Source organism: Platichthys flesus, chromosome 4 (assembly GCF_949316205.1).
Source record: "Platichthys flesus chromosome 4, fPlaFle2.1, whole genome shotgun sequence".
Lineage (NCBI taxonomy): Eukaryota > Metazoa > Chordata > Actinopteri > Pleuronectiformes > Pleuronectidae > Platichthys > Platichthys flesus.
In genome coordinates, this window is record NC_084948.1 from 24483569 (window position 1) to 24501293 (window position 17725).

Below are 17725 nucleotides of genomic sequence, written 5' to 3' on the forward strand. Positions count from 1 at the left end.
ACTGGAACAGAGCTGTGCATTTCAGTGTGAGCAGGAAGAGGAGGATGGTGATCAGAGTCAGACGGCTACCGATAAGAACAAGAGCTTTGAACAAACTACCACAGGTTGAGAATCATCCTATCTGGAAACACTTACAAATATCCAGATATGGGATGTACATGTTGAGTTCCTTTTCTAACAGATAACTGACGCATGAGAGCCTGACATGTTAACACAACATCTAAGGGGGTTTTCTGCACACAACAGCATAAACAGTTTGTCTCCTTCGGGGGGGGGGGAATCCAGTGGACCGTAAAAAACGTCGATACCTCCAGGTTCTTTTAGCGTCTTAGGGAGGCTGACATCAGCGAACCTCTCTGCAGTAGCCGCGCCCCATATTCCTGCAGCCGTGACGGCCGGGCAGTCGCCACGATGTGCAAGAGAGTAAACTGCAGACGTGGACAGAGGGCAATCACCAAAAATCCACCCTCATCAACAGGCCGGCTCAGAAACAGCCTCATGTCCTGGGGTCAGTCTGGTGCACATCTGTCCAAATTCGTGTTTGTTGGCTAATGTGTTAAACGGTTGATGGTTCACAGCCCCTAACTAAGATGTGAGTGCAGAATTAGAACTGAATAAAACACAATATTCATTATACAAGAGCAGCGGAGTGATGTGTTTCTTGAGCACACGGATGATTCCTGCCGCCACTGTGGAGTGGCACGTCCGCTTCACCTTGGTACCGAGAGCGTGCAGTGGGTTAACCAGGGCGGTTACGATGAATTGAAGAGCGATGGCTTTCATCTCCTCCGATCAATCTGAGTTTCAATGTATAGCCTCAGAATTCATGGCAGTCGGAGGCGAAATGAGAACGATTAGCTTGGTTTTCAAGAGAGACGATTAAAAATAAGGACTCTCCAGTGGAGAGATGGTTTCTCTTCTCACTCCATTTCCTTCTCTCGTGATAGCATCCTCGCTCTGAAGTTTATTTTTTCTCAAAAAAAAACAAAAAACATAAATGCAAATGAATTAAATGTATATTTTCATGCGGTGGTAATGACTGATTCTGCCTCTGTCTCATGCACATGGTTTCCAGCGCATGATTCTGCATCCCAGTCCCCACATTAATGTTCCAGTGACCGTGGGTGTGTGGGCTTGAGTTTTCATCACTCATCAACTATATATACACACCACACACACACACACACTTACACAAGAATGCACAGATTAAACTCATTAACATAATATACAGAGGTTTTAAAATGTCTTTGGAGCACAAAGTGTATCCACAAATCCTTATGAAGCTTTGTAATTGTTTATTGGTTTAAGTGCCGAAAGCAATTAGTCGATTAATTGATTGGCGGATTGACGTTAAATTAATTACAAAGCAATTTTGAAAGCTCACTTTATTGTCAGCATCGCTAATAATGTTAGTGCCGGCCTTTTAAATGTGAGAATTAGCTTTTCCCTGTTGTTCTATGATTGTAGATTCGATATGTTTTGGGGTTTAAGAGCATCAGACAAAATATTCAATGCTTTTACTGGAGCAAATTATCAAAATATTAATTAAACAACATAATAATTAGGAGTGGAAATAGCTGATAGTTGTTGCCCTTGTGTTACTGTGAAGGTGTTTGACAGATGGGAGATACTGTATCTTCAGCAGCTGTAAGTCATGCTGTTGATAAAATAACCTGCAGTAAGATTGTGTAAAAGGCAGAAACACATTTTTTATATTGACGCTTCTATTAGCTGATAGTTTGTCAATAATTCACATTTTCCAAAATGGCCTTTTTAATGATTTATGTGGCCTTTTCCCAGAAGCTGATTCTGGGTGGTTTGGGAAGGGACAGTGACACGGCATCAGCCTCGTGCCGGATGATATCACAGTTTATATAACCTCAGCTTTCAGAGATTTGTGAACCCATATGGATTTCTTAAGCTGCAGAGATAGCTTTCCCTTAAATATCTACACTTGTACTAGACACTTGCTGGGAAAGCTTTCAGTCAGATGTGGGGATTTTATCTTTCTCCTCCTGACGCAGATTCTGATCCCAGAACTTCCTGAGTATCGGCCCGATAGCGAGAATCGATCCCATGCCCGTGCATTTAAAAACAATGCTTACATCACCCTGTATGGGAGTGGTGGTTCCTTTCATTGTTTGGCCTTTGAAAAAACAAATGCAGAACTTTATGCGGTTGCTAATAATCTGTCGTGGGACTCTCCAGCGTGAAATTGCTGATATTTAACGTAGCTCTGACCAATGCTACATTGCGATGATCTCATCTCAGCTGCTCTGAGAACTGTTCTTGCCAGTGGCAGCTCAGCAGTCTTGGAGCAGCAAGTGATTTCCAGGAAAAAAATAAATTTTGCAGTTTAATCTACAGGAGAAACATCCCTGCAAACAGAACTCCTCCGTCTCTGCAGGACTGCCGACACACAGCGTCCTCTCACAGTCTCCGAGTACAACACAGTGACACGTTCCCTTCTTCTTTATTGTAAGTTATAGGAAATAAAAATATATTGACGCACAGCCGTCCGCCCACATTCCTGCTTCTGCTTCTCGTGCTGGCACCACATACTGTTGTTGTTTTCCCTTAGAAATAAAATGTCATTCTTTGAACCAGAGCTTGATATAAAGTTTACTTCTTTTGAATTATTGTTGCGTGAACCACTTTTGTTAAGTCGCACAACGTAGACAGTGGAAATGCAAAGCTATAATGATAATAACAAACAGCTTTTAATGAACCGTATCAAAGTGAATCTACTTTAATGTGATCAGAGTGTAAGATTTCATAATTAGTCACTGATAGAATTAAATAATTACACCTTCAGGAGACTCAATCCTTTATATTCCCTGACATGTATGTGGGATCGTCTCCTGTGGGAGTGGGTGTAGCACTAAATGCGCCAGTATCATTACCAGTAATCATCACCTGCAGATCACAGCCACCAATTTGTTCGTCTGGGATTTTAATTGGATTCCTAATGAGCTGATTAACACCTGTAATGCAGTGAGTGGTGGTCAATGTTTGCAGTCGGGGGCCAAAGCTGTCAGGAACTAGAGCTGGGCCTTTTCAAAGTAAAGGTTCCCTCTCTGCAGCCGTCACATCTCGAGTGAAGGACGAAGTCAATCAACTCCCGCGGCCACAGGAAGTTCTCTGGTCGTCTCAAGTGGCGGCTGCCCCCCCCCCCCCCCCCCCGATCGGTTGGTGCGTGTGCGGCTCATGCATGAACCGACCGTGTTAATTAAACGCAGCGAGACAGTAAAACCCTTTGTGCCACAGACTCCCTCCACCTCATTCAGGTTATGACTTTGACCATTCTTAGCAGACTCTAATCTCCTCTTGTCTCATTGATCAACTCTTGCTTTAAGGTGAAAGCTGTAATATTCTGCTGAGGACCTGGAGGAGCTCAGTTTTTGTCTTTTTTCTTTTCATGTCGACATTTTGGCTCTTGATCTTTCAAAGCGTCTCAGATACACACCAGCTCAACGAGCGCCACTTGGTTTTCGGCGGAGAGGGGTGTTGTTGTTTAGACGCACGTTAAATGCGAAGGTCTCAGATGTATATCTGAGGGATTCCGGGGAATGACTGTAATGATGCCGTGTTCACCAGCTCCTCTCCTGCTCGTGTGTGTCGCTGTATATTCAAGCACAGCAGTGTCACAGTCATTAACCCGCAGCATGGCGACTGTGCCTCTGCACCCATTACTGCATCGGCACCAGAGGGTTGGGGGAGAAGTGAAGTGTGTGTCGTGGAGTTTATATGGAAAGCACAAACTGTGACTCTCTGGGGCAGTGGACGGTTTTGCTGCTTGTGTGTAGGGGGCTCCGGCTGATATGTTAATATCGCTAATTGTTTCCTAATTAGATGCGAGTCAGTGAGTCGTATTTTAATGCTCTTCAGGGATCATTACAGAGCGAGGAGGAATGTATCTTCGCCGCTGATGGATGACAGTCCAGTCAGCAGGAATTTCAGCGGCGAGGCCAGTGGACTGATGGGGAGACTGGGAGAGCGACTGAACTGATGGCTTTGTTCGCCGCGGTCGCGTTTCTCTGAAGAACTCCCGTTTTCTCCCACAGCGCGGAATCAAAAGTTAATCATACGTTAATCGGAGCTCTGTGGAGATTTAACCTTCCATGACAGCGCGGGGGATTGGAGTCAATAAGCCTGGGCGGGCGGAAAATAGAGAAACTGCGTGATGGGTAAGAATTGGGGTCGCACATCGGTATATAACAAGAGGCTATAAATAATCACACCTGTAAATTATTCATAGCTGTTGAGGTGAGCGTCCGGTCTGATGACTGTGGCTCTTCACGCTCCTGACGAGCAGGAAAGCTGAGATGGACACAGAAGCAGGAGGAAGGATGGTTTCAGGCTGGATTCATTTCCTCGGGTGGCAGCGTGTTTTTTAATTTTTTGTATGTGATTCCACGGGAGATGATTTTAACGACTCCGCCTCGTTTCAGCAACATATTCACACGGCTGCTGTGAACACGTGTGAATCTGCCAGCGTCCTTTTGGAGAAGCGTAGTTTATCAGAAACATATTTAAAACTGACTTTGAAGTTTTTTTTATTTGGTTTTATGAATTATCATGCAGCTCTACTCTGATGTTTGCATGCACTAACCAATCAGCTTCTTTTCTTTATAAGATTTGAGCCGTAACTGTTGTTTATATTTGCATTTAACGTCCTCTAAAGGCTGTTGTGTTGTTTGTCTTTCTCCAAACCGGTGGCACACGTTTACCTTTTCTCATTCTACCTCCCAGTCTTTCCACTTGTGTGTGTTTGTTGTTCTTCCCAGCTGGGTGGAGGTGGTGGACACAAAGGCAGATGTGTCGCTGTTACTCTTTCTTTTTCCTTTTTTGAAGTGTCAGAATTAACTCTTGCATGTTTTTCTATGTGTGTGTGTGTGTGTCTGTGTGTTTGTGTGTTTTTGCTCTTATGTTGATGCTACCGTTGTGATTGGGTGTGTTTCATCCCCCCCCCCACCCACCCATGTGTTGTCTCTGTTTGTGGTCTACAGGTCCTCCGCTGCATTGTTCATCCGCCTCCTCCTCCTCCCCTGTTGAGCAGCTCCCATACCCTCCCCCTTCCATTGCAGCCAATGAGTGCCAGGGAGGGTTGCTAGGTAACTGTGCGGCTCAGCCAGCCCAGGACTCTGACTCTGAGGATGAGGATGAGTTTGGCCCCGATTCATTCTTAGTTCAAACTGGCTCAGGGAACCTGTATGCTCCTGCCACTGGGACCGCTGATGGTGAGTTGGTTTTTCAAAACTACTGCTGCTTTTCTAGAGGTTAGCCCCCCCCCCGTTCCTGGACATGTTGTGTTATAGGTCATGCAGATGGCTACGGGCAAGAATATGTCCCTTCTTTTTTTTGGTTGATTCTCCTCCAGAGTGCCACGAGAGAGAGAGAGAGAGAGAGAGAGAGTTGAAACTCCAAGTCAATATGTGGCCTCGGGAAAAAGCACAGAACTCTCTGAAGCGAGAAAGTTTAGAGCCACAGTCAAAGAGGTGGAGCTTTTTTTGGTTCAGATATTTGTCACAGATATTTCTCCTCAGTTTCTGCACACGCTGGTGGGAGTAACTGGTCTGAACGCCTCCCCACTGCAACTCAGAGAGGAGGCAAAGAAACCAGGAGAGCTGCTTAGCACTGAAAGGACCTGAAGTTAAACTGAAATCAGCGTCAGCCCCGGAAGAAGTTTGTCTGTTGATTGAACTCTTTTATGAGATTTGAACATTCCAAATGTAGTTTTCTCATTCATTCACAATATTAATTCCTCTTGTGTTTCCTCGGCTTCACATTCATTCAATCTGAAAACACAGCATTTAGCACTGAAACAGTTGATTCCCCGAGAAGCAGTGAACGTGCGTGACACTCGGCTCCAGCTGGTAAATGGTCTCCTGTATTTATTGGGAACATTTTATTTGATGTGTCACTCTGGACACTAATGAATCGTGTGTGTGTGTGTGTGTGTCAGACGATACAGCTCGGGTGGTCTGTGGGGCCTGAAACTGTGTAAGCGTGTTGTTGCTCTGATATAATATGACTTGTGTGTGTCGCTATAGGCTTGTGTGGATTTATTACCGAGTGGGCCTTCACGCTCACTAACTCAATGTGCTTTGTTAATTATGGCGTGGACGTTTGAACAATGCACGGACAATACAATGATTTCAAGTCTTTCCTCGAGGTGAAGTCTCGTTTAGAAGTGTGGCAGGTCAAATTCTCTAAACGTGAAGACATGAAGACGGCTCTTATGTCACATGACTCAACCATTTCCATGCTGAATTAGTTAATTTTTTTTATATTCGATCTCTTTCTACCCACTTCCCAAACAAAATAAAAACATGTAAATAATTGATTGGAGCTTAACTACCCAAAGGGTTGAATTATATCAAACTCCAAAGTCCCCCCCGCTGCACCCTCAGTTGCCCAAAGCTCAGAAAAACCCTCAGAGTGAGTTATTAATCCTGCCACAAATCTCCCCCCCCCTCCCCTCCCCTAATTCCACAGCAGCAACAAGCCGGTCACCCAGCGGTGACATGGGCGGGGGGGACCGGCCTTCAACCGCGGCAGATTTGTCTCCTAACAATGACTCTGATTTGCATAGGTGCAGCGTTTAGGTCGGCCCGGGGCTGCCAGCGAGGGGCCGAGCCGAGGACTGAGGAGGGATTTCCTCGGCTGTGGTTGCTTCCTCCCTCGGCCTCGGGGCTCTGGGAGACTCCTGCTCATTTGAAAAGCACGGCCTCGTTCCCGTGTGGCTCGTGAGAGTCGCTGCAAAAAGACTTTCTCTCACTTTCATATCTCCCAAAATGTCCAACCAGTGAGGTACTCAAAATAAATTGAGTCTCTTCTCCGTATCGAGGACGCTTCACCCATCTGGTGTTTCATACGAATTAAATGGTAAATTATCCAAAATGAGTTTTTCTTATGCATCAGTCATTTTTTTTGTTTCATGATATCTTTGACAGTAAGAAGCCAATTACAATAAGTGAAGGAAGAGAAAATAACTTCTAACGAGCGATGTGAACCTGCTCATGCATTTTCACATCACATTCAAATACTTACAATTTACGTCCTTTCAAAGCAGCCATTTGATTTTAGTGAAACCAGCCCAGTGGGAATGGGCTGTTAACTTTGCCTGTGGTGACGCTGGTTACAGGACTGCAGGACTCAGTCCACAGATCCCAGAGCTGCGGCTCAAAGAGCGCCTCAGCTGTTTGCTCAGAGTTCAGAGCTGCTTGTCTCCGGAGGCGGAACCCAGAACTGGGAGAGTCCCTCGTACCAGCTGTGGCCAAACTGGGCCAAATTCAACACTGTGCCTCCTCGGACCGTCAACGACAAACACGTCAAGGGTTAAGCCGATAAGATGGACGGCTCTGGAGATACGTGAGCCACAGAGAGACAGAGAGACATCTGGAATTCTTAGATAGATTGTGATATCTAACACAAATGACCCACATTGGATTTTTGATACAGAGCCGAGAGTGGATCATGGATTTTCTTTTTTTACTTATTGACCGTCTTCATGATCCTAATTTAAGTTGGATATTGTTTTGCATCCTCCTCAGACACGTGTGCAGACTGTCACTAAGGAGAGAGTGATATCTCATGGCTCTCTGTGAGAATTACCTCCAGACTCCGAAAGCTTTTAAGACAAATATTTGATAGAACTGAAGAAACTCCATCAACCCAGACTGGTTCCACCATTTCAGGGAATGATGTAACTCTTCTGAAGCTAGTTCCACTTGTGATGTGTCTTCGTTCCCCTTCAGCGACAAAACCACTGATCTTCTGAATGTGACAGAACCATCGTGAACAACATGGGGTTGTGGTGCAGACTGGGCACCGACCAGGGTTATGAAGATTAAACCAGTTCTTAACAAGGAATTTTCTGTTTGATGCAGATGTTGGAATTCCCGTTGTGGAAATGAAAACCCCTGCGTGGTGCCGAGTGTAATGTGATCTTGAATCAAGCATGCACGTCAGGTTTTCAGTTGGAATTACACGACCAGGAAAAAAAAAAAAAAAAGTAATTTAAAAGCCCCCATGCTAAAATAAAAGAAAGATGACTGGGAATATCAAATCAGATCTTTTTGACACTCGGGTCAGTTCCTTAAGAGATATTCAAATTCTGAGTTGACACGCCCAGAGAACTATTTACTTTGGTATGGTTGGTAAACAATCGCGGGGAGGATAAAATGTAAGCCTGGAAATAATTGGCTGGCGGCGTGTGGATGTGTTTCAGTGGGAAACAGGTGGCGTCCTATCACTGCAGATTCCATTAGCTCAAGGTCATCATCTCCGAGCCCACACACAGGACTTAGAATGTTCTGCTGGATTTGGAATAAGTAAACGCTTTCCGCAGCACGTTGTTATTCACATTGCGGTGTTTATTTTTTTTTCCGAGGTGGTTTTTGTGGTTGGGTGGGGGGGTTTTCGGGGGGGGTCCCGTTGTCCTTTGGAGGATCACTGAGCCGGGGGTTTCTGTAAAGCCCGACGAGGCTGCTCGCTGAGGCCTGCAGTCCCTTTGTGAAGCATGTGTTTCACCGTGGCCCTCGGCTTTCTCTCCGGGGCTTCTTCCCGGGGAGGCTGCCAGTGGGAGCCCGCTGCCACGCTGAGCCCAAAGATCTGAGCCCCGCTGCAACCTCCTAGCATTAGCATCTCTTAATGCAAAACAGCATGGGGCCCGGGCCAGTGTCGGCTTTCAGCGTGGCCGGGGCTCCCTGGTGAAAGAGCCAAACGCACCACGACCCCGCAGCTGACCAAGCAGGAATCCTGAGCTGTCCCGGGTGGAGGGGGGGGGGGGTGTGTGAGGCTCAGGGATGCGGGCCCCTGCGTGAATTTCAAATAAGTCTTCATTTGGAGCTGCTTAATCTTCCCCCTGTGTCGGCAAAGACGGGGGGAAATCTGGTTAAAAGAGGTCACACCAGAAAGTAATTTAGCCACAGACACCATGAGGGATGAAGCTATCTGAGGCTAAATAATAATTTAATGAGTAGCACATGGCACTGGCGACGGCGCGTCCCTGTTTCCCCTCAGTAGGCCCGGGTTCACTTTTGACTTGACATATCAAAAGGAATCTGTTTCCCCTTGATGTTGTGGAGTTATCAATAAAGTGAAGCCAACAGACGATTTGTCCGGTTGCATTGGGCTGGCTGTTCGTCAGCGCTACACAGACCCTGGATAATGCATTTTGCATACCTACATATCTTCTTTTCATTGACATAAATTGAGATGCATTACTTTCATTCCATGATAATTGACCATCTGTGCCCTCTAACAAAATCTTCAACCTCTTGATGGATCTGCGGCGGAGTGACACACACACAGCAGAGCAGACCTAACCACTTGTCTTGTTCTTGCTCAGAAAAATTGACAGAAAATCCATTTGATCTCACAAAGGTGGAGGGAGGCAGATGCCGGGACCCTAATGGATTAGGTTGCCGACTGCGGTGGACCTTGGCTGGAAAGAAGGCAAATTGATTCGGAGAGTTTTATTTCTTTGAATAGTTTCTTTTGTTTGTGTTTGAATTTAGTTTCTGCAAGGACTCGTATTCCTATTTTACCCAGCATGCACTTGGAATAAATAGCATGAAACTAATTCATTTTTTTTTTTGGTTTCATGCCTCATTTGTTGTCCTCTGTGAAAACCGGTGACAGGAAGCCATTTTTTTTTCTTCCATCCTCCAGGTGCTAATGAAGATGAACTTAAATTCAAATTACACAAAGTCCTTCTCCCCCTGTATTTTTATAGAGAGGAACCAGTGGCGAGCGGATTGTTAAGCCCACCTTGTGTTGTTTGTGTTACCTGTTGCCTCTCAAATGAGTCCAGGGGAGACATGCTGCTATTCCCTCCTGGCCCCCCCCCCCCCAGACTCCTCCTCGGTGCAGGGGAAAACGTCGAGGCAGCTCCACTGCCCTCATGACAAATGCTATTTGTACTTTTATAGACAAACGGTGCTCAACTGGAAATTGTGCTCCTATGATTAGCCATAGGCGCTGCAGCAGTAAGCAAGTTTTAATGATTTATCCGGCTGCTGGATGGCTTTTGATTAATTCTGCATCGAATGGCTCACACCTCATTGCTTTGATCGGGTGTCCAGGGCCATGTCATATCACCTCGTCTCATCAGGTGTGACCATCAGCGCTCTGAGATTCTTATCCTCAGAAATAGACCTTTCTGACTCGAAAGCAAGTGTTCCTGAATATGCGCGTGGCCGAAAAATTGCGGAACTTGATATTTGTCGTGGGTTCGAAGTTTCAACATTTAAATTCTGTTCAATATTGACCATTCTAGGTGGAGAACTATTCCAGCGGTGCAAAGGTTTATATATTTCCTGTTTATCTGAGCCGCACGCCGAGACCCCCTGCACGCAGCTAATCGTTGCTACCGCTAAAAAACACAGTGCTGCATAATTACAAGTGCCGCCATCTGGTTGCTCGGTACACGAGGAAACGTGTGTCTCCAGTAAAGAAGACAATCTCGTGCACTCACACATTTAACTGCTGCTGTTACGGTGATATTGAAAACTGTTTCCATGGCTGCTTGTCGCTGACTCGTGGCCACGCGGGACGCCCGTTGTCTGAGGCCGGAGATCTGCTCCTCGGCTGCAGAGCGCCCTCATTACTGACAAGTCCAATTCAGAGTGTGATTTTATGTAGTTCCCCCCCCCGCACTAACTCATCTCCTGAGAAAAAGCATAGTTTGGGGTTTTGTAACTCAGCGAATTCACTAAGTTATTCTCATAATAAAAAGCTTTAACATACTTTAGCTTTTCACTGCGCCACAGCGTTTCAGCTGCAGGCTACTGGCTATTGGCCAACTTGATGTACTAAGCACATTTTGCCAATAAGAGGAGTGTGGCCGTCCCGGAGGTGAATCGCTTTAATTAGAATATTTATGACATTTTGAATTATTTAGCACGTGGGATTTGTTTATTCGAATCACCTTTGGATGGGATTTAATGGGGAATTACCAACATTGCACTCTTCAATCTGGGTTTGATGTATTTTATGTATTTAAATAGATAAATTCAACTTGAAACTTTTAGATTCAGAAATAATTCAGAAAGCAGCATCTGCTGACATGGGCCGAGAAAGAGCTTCTTCACACTTTCCACGATTTCCCACAGAGTAATGCAGATCTTAAAGACGTGAATCAGACATATTTAGGGGACTGGTATTTATGAGTTTGTGGGATTTGGTGCAGTTTTCAATGAGAGGACGGTTCAGCCCTGCAGGGAATTAATGCTGATTCTAGTTGTGGGTCTGGATCAGCACAGAAACAAGTACTTCACAGTCTTGAGAATCATTTGCTTGTTTGTAGTGGTTCATGAGGAAATAGCTAAATTATCAGAAAACACAAAATCACAGAAAACAAATCCTCAGCACAAGTAAAAAATAAAAATCAATTACTTAGTTTGTATCCGTTAAATGTGGTTTAAAAATTCTCTGCTGTCTTCTGTTTGAGTCGTGTTGTTATTTGTGATGAACACCCTGGAAAGTTACCAGATTTAATTTCATAATGAAGCTACTTGATACCTCACCGGTTTGAAATAATAACATCTTACCATTAGTCAGACATTCCTGTGATCCCTCCCTCAGGGTGGGGGGGGGGGGGGGGGTGAGGTGGCGGCTAATGAAGTGGATTTGCCTTAATTACTTGTCTGGAACAGCATCGGGAGGTCTCCACCGGTGCAGGCATCTGTTGGGAAGAAAAATGAAAAAGCGCATTCCCAGACTGAATGGATATTCTTTAGGCCTCGGCTCTGAATGCCATGTGAAAGTTCGGCCATTGTGGCGAAGCCCCCTTCTCTGTCTCTCTGATAACAAATTAATCTCCCTTTTCCGCCGCTCCCTTGTGCGAAGCAGGTCAATAGAAAACCATTTATTTTCCCTTCTGTCCTTTGAATGCTGGTGAAAAATTGTTGCTGAGTCAGCACATCTGTTTGGGGGTCGTGCCGCCGCCGCGCTTTGTCTCATAAACAGTCGTGTTTCTCATCTTTCTGTTCATCTCAACACAAAACACACACACAGCACGAGTTCTGATGTGACTGGTGAAGGGTTACTGGTTGGACAAGGACAAGCGACGTACAGTCGGTTAATGTATTCAAAGGATTCAGAGCTTATCGGGCTCCTTCTCAGTAGAACATGTTCTGCCATGTATTATAATGGTAATGGTTTTTATATGCAAATGATTGAGTGAAGTCGACTGGTTTTGCAGAGTGTTAAAGCATATGGAAAAAACTACAAGTCAAAAAATAGTTTCACAAACTTTGTGCTTTTAACTTAATGCAAGTTTTGTCTTCACCAGGAAACTTTTGATTGTAATCAATTATTTATGGTTGTTGTGTTTCAGTTGAGTAAACCTTCATAGCACTTAACATACATGTTAAAATAACCATTTCAATATTTATACTTGTATATATATATATTTTAAAATCACGATTATTATTATTAAATTGTATATATATAAGTGAATTCATGTTTTTATTTTATATATATCTTTAAACTTTCACTGTTCAACCCTTTTTTTTTTTTTTTTACTTTATAGTCTTAATGCATCTGTTTCCACACAGAATATCAATAACTAATTAAGATCTCTTATCATTTCTTAAGAATAAATTGTATCTAGATATTATTTTAAACGAACAGAGGTTGTGAGATATTATCTGCAAAAGTTTTGCTCCTTGTCATGAAAAAACATTTTTAAGTCAAATTGCAGTTATAATATTGTTCAATGCAAGAAATACACAAAACAACAGCGTCACCAGACAGTGTGAAGTCTGTGGACCTGCATTAACGATTCCTTTGTGTTAGATTTATGGTACATATATATATATATATATATATTCATTAGTTTCTGTAGTAATTATTGAGTCCACAGTGCAACTTAAATCTGAATTACGTATTACCTCACATCGACTGGATCATCCCAGGAGGTAAAGTTTGTGTTTACTGGGCAGTGAATGAATTCCAGACCAGTGATGTATTTCTCTGCATATGACTTTACTGTCCCCGAATCATATTAGCATAACCTTATTAATGGCTTTAGGGATCAGGTTCATTACCGAGCAGGAGGGAGGTCATCAACAACTGTGTGGTTTCACCGTACAGCGGTCTATTGTTCAACAGGATGGAGGCATACCTCTCTCTCTCTCTCTCTCTCTCTCTCTCTCTCTCTCTCTCTCTCGCTCCCTCGTTCAGTGTCTCAGCTAATTGCGAGGGCAGCATTGTGCTCAGTATGGAACCATCTGTCAGTGCGACAGATGCCGAATATAGCGCTCGCTCCAAAATAAAACCATTCCCTTCACTGGTCCCTCCTGTGAAATGCTGTGAACCAGATTCAGAAATGCAGTCTGAACGTGAGAATTAGAATTCTCTCCTTTTTTATTATTATTCATTGATGACGAAGGAAATGCACAGAATGAGTTGAAACACTGGTTTGTTTGTGAAGCTCTTGTCTGTCGGGAGGTTTTGCAGGAAGAGGCTGAACGAGGATTAACTGCAACACGGCACATTTCTTCTGTCTTGTTTCTCTTTGCCGAGTCGCTCGTTACCTGTAAACACAACAGGCTCAATTTCAATTTCCCCCCCAAATGCCTCAAGCGCTCAAACTTAGTGCCACTTTGTCCCCCCCCCCCCTCGACAAAGCCGGCTCCCCCACCTCCAGCAGTTGTTTTCATTTGCCTTGATTGGCACGTGTAGATAAGGCAGCTTCATGCTCCTGACCCCTGAACTGACTCTCAGCTTCTTCACCGGCACGAGGAGGTGTTGCTCTAACGAAGGAGCAGATTATACAAAGTGAGCCTTCTCTCCGTGTGTGTGTCTGTATTCCACTCGTTCTGCTGTAAATTGGCAATTTAGTGTCGTGGATATCTGTGAAATAAAGGGAGGCTCGCTGCTCTAGAGACAAGCCGCTCTTTCAACTCTGTGTAAAGCCAATTCATTGATTGATGAATGGCTTAGCAGATGTGGAAATAAATGGATACAGAGTGCACAAGGACATTGGTCTTCTATCTTGTGAAGTGCAGGGAGTATCAGATAGTGCATATAGGACCTCTGGGCACAATCTGTTCTCCTACACTTCAGATCTAATAGTTTTAAATCCTCCGGTGGAAAGTGACAACAGAGCTTGTAAAAGACATAAAAAGAATAAGTTTGTGCTGATGAAATGACTCGAGATGGAATCGGTGCTTCTGAGGCTGAACACTGCAGATGTGACACGCAGGTGATTCTCAGCAAATAGCTGCGTGTTGTTACATATTTGTTTTAAAGCTTGGATTTTGCTTCAGTTTAAGAAAGACTTTCTCAGCACAGAATGAAGCAGAAGCTGTTTCCAGGCACAGATTCTAGAAAATGTCCAGAACGTTCAGGTGATGGGTGGAGCCTGGGTAGAATATGACTTAGCTCCTGTATGTGGTGGGAATTATGTGATTTCCATTTCCAGCACATTGATGCCATCTTCTACGTGTATGGCTCCTGTTCTTCATCCTGAGATATTGATATTCTTCTGTTTTCCATCATATCATCAACGTTACATTATCCTGCTGTATTCTACACAGACATTTTACTATAGGGGCCTTGCAGGAAAGGTTCCTGGGCATATCAAGAGCAACTGATTAGAACATTCTCACATACAGCCCCTCACAGAAATGTTTAGGAAGCTGTCCTGACTTCAGTGCAAGTCTGATAGAGGATAGAGGAAACCTGACTTGAGCCTGTTGTTTCCCAAAAAGCCGAATTTGGATTAAAAAGGAGCAGTAATTTTTTTAGGGGCTTGGGTTCGGCCACGGTGAGTCGGCTATCTACCGGATAGATGCCTGTAATCAGAGAAAACTTCAGGCTCAGGTCAGGTTGGAACACAATAAATTGAAAGTCTGCCGGCCCTAATGTCTGTTTGCAGTTCAAATGTTTCTATAAAAAGACTTCACAGACTCAAATTCCCTCCCCTGGCTGAATAAATGCCCCAAAAACAACCTGTAAAGAACTGGTCAGTTTCCAGAAGAAGCCGGCTCGTGTGTTTACACAGGGGCCACTATCTCGTCTGCGCAAACTTCCAAAGGTCTCTGTGGGAGGCAGAGGCCGCCCTCCGATAGAGACCGGTCTGGAGAAGTAATGAGCGGCGGACGGACTTGTTGTGTTTCAGAGGGATTTGTGGCTCTCAAGTCGAAAGAGTCTTTAGTGTGCTGCCGGTGAAACCACAACTAATCATTCATCAGTCCCAAAGTTGAAGCGCTGGGAGTTAAAGAAACACCAGGAGGCGCTTGTAAATAATCCTGCTCGCACACTCAGACACACGCATGCAGCATCCAGAGGCCTCCCCTCGGTGCCGGGGCCTCCGAAGCAAACCCAAGATTCAAAAGTGCCTGGCAAACATAGGTGAACCGAGTTGTGCTTACTTTCTGTAACGTGTGTTTTTTACTGTTTTCCTCTCTTCCTCTCAGACGGAGCCTTTCAAAACCACTCTCGGCTACGGACGCCTCCTCTCCCTCTCTCCCACTCCCACTCGCCCAACCATCAGCACCATGCGGCCTCCATTAACTCCTTGAACAGGGGCAACTACACGCCTCGGAGCAACCCGAGTCCCGCGCCCACAGACGGCTCCGCTCCTCCCGAGGGCCCGGCCACTGGTCAGGAGCCCGGCAGCGCGCAGGACAACTGGCTGCTCAACAGCAACATCCCCCTGGAGACAAGGTACCGGTGGCGGTGTAGTGGCGTCTGTGAGACTGTGAGCTTGACCCGGTGCCGTTGAACGCAAAGTTCTCATGCTGTCTGCACCGTGTTGAATTAGCACTGTGCTAACAAGGAGCAGAGCAATAGAATGGGAAATACCCTGCAAGGGGCAAAGGCCGACATTTGTGATGAACATGATTCTGTGGCGAACAAGAGAAAAGTGCTGCTTGTGGGTCTTTGGTCTCACGTTTTAAACATTAGAGTCATTTTCAATCACGTTCCAAATGAAACAGTTGTTGGAAAGTTACTTTCCGAGCTCCTGCAAGTCAACCGAGAGTTTAATTTATTTCATATTAATCAGTATTCAGTGCTCTAGCACAGTTCTCAATAGGAGGCCCTCGTGTGAAGTAGATCTGTCGAGTGTTATTGTAACAGAGGGAATATGTGTTGGTATTTCCTTGGCTGCGAGGTGCTATGAAATCAGGAATAGCAAAGCGGAACTATCCCAACCCTCCTGATGATCACGGAACAGGTTGCCCGCTGAGCAAATTTGAATAAAAAGACACTAAAACCCCGTCTTTGATGGAACTTACTATAAAAATATCATTATTTAGATTATTTATATGTGTTTACCAAACTTTTTTTAAAGCACAGCAGCCGTTCTAAGGAATTTTCTTTCCTTTCTACATCTCCCTTTGCAATCCAACACTCATTACAGCCCTCATACAGGCGGTTTCAACAGCTTTATATATTGTTTGCCTCTTGTATTTGCTCTAAAATGTAAGTATATTATATTTAAGATGAACAAAGGCAGATAAAGCAGGGACTGTGGAGCCTGCTGTTGCAGACACACTCTCTCAGAGCAGAGAGGCCGAAGCTCTGACCACCGACGAGCAGTTTCTGGACATATATGGTGTTGGGGATACCTCAGTCAATGCACTATCGCTGAATGATGGATATCCACAAGCGGCCCGAACATGGCTCTCAGCCAAGCACTCAGTCTGACGGCAGTGTTGCTGGTCAGCTCCCACTCGGGTGACTCAGACCGTGACACTGTCTGAGGCGCATTTCTTTAAACTCGATGTCGCCTGCTCTGATTTACACAGTTTACTCCGTCTGCTGAGCCCCAGAAAGAGACGGGAAAGAGTTTTACTACCATGAAAGCTACTCACTGGAATGTCATGTTAAATGACTTTTTGTATTTGTTAAGTTTTTCTGATGATATATTCTATTTATATTATTTATCCTTTATTTAACCACAACCGTGGAGATATAATATCTCTTCTGCCAGGAAGTCCTGGTCAAGCTGGGCAGCAGTGAAGTGAAACTGAACATAAATATATTATGGAAAACAAAAAGTATTGTCAAAATTACCAAAAATATTCTCACTAAGAGGGATTTAAGGCACAACAACAATATTCAAATTATATTTCACACAATAGACATCATCATATCGCCCAACCCTCAGTCCTCAGTGTATTCAACCTTATTGAAACGAGGTGTATTAAACTCTTTGTCGTTAATCAAACCTGTATTGGCAGCAGACGAGCCGATACTTAAGTCGACAGCGTAAACAAGCAGCCGCGAACAGACTCGCCGTCTCTTCCCACAGTTTTTGGTGGGACGGTTCAGTCAACAGGATAATGAGCATCAATTTCATCTGGTATAAAGGACAGTTAGAGCCATAATGAATGATTACGCGTCTTCCAGCTCCGAGTTGATCCTACACAGGTATTCCCTGTGGAGCAGGAAAACAGATGGTGAGGAGAGTGGATCTGCAACAGGAGAGAGCTCTGCTCTAAACCGCATGTAAAGTCTCTTATGATCTACTGCCTTGGAAAGAGGATCAACTACCAAAGTTCCAATAATGAAATTGAAACCATTAGTAATACCCACACGGACCCTGAAATATTAAATGTCACTTCTGCTAAGTTAATCGAATAGCAATGGCCCTCTCTCGTCACTTTTATGGAATGTAATGGCCCTGATAAATTCTGTGCTGGTGGGTCTTATCCCACTCTGCCCCTGGAGAGACGCCAGCAGTTGGCTGGCCTTTCCCAGT

At 44.6% G+C, this 17725-nt stretch overlaps 1 protein-coding gene across 1 annotated transcript in view; it reads left to right on the forward strand.

The window, feature by feature from the left end:
• tenm4 (teneurin transmembrane protein 4) overlaps window positions 1-17725 on the forward strand; it is a 120828-nt gene that overhangs the window by 16796 nt on the left and 86307 nt on the right. Inside the window, exon 3 of the mRNA XM_062386504.1 lies at window positions 15435-15684. Within this exon, the coding sequence (XP_062242488.1) occupies window positions 15435-15684 (250 nt within the window). The remainder of the gene's footprint in view (window positions 1-15434; window positions 15685-17725) is intronic.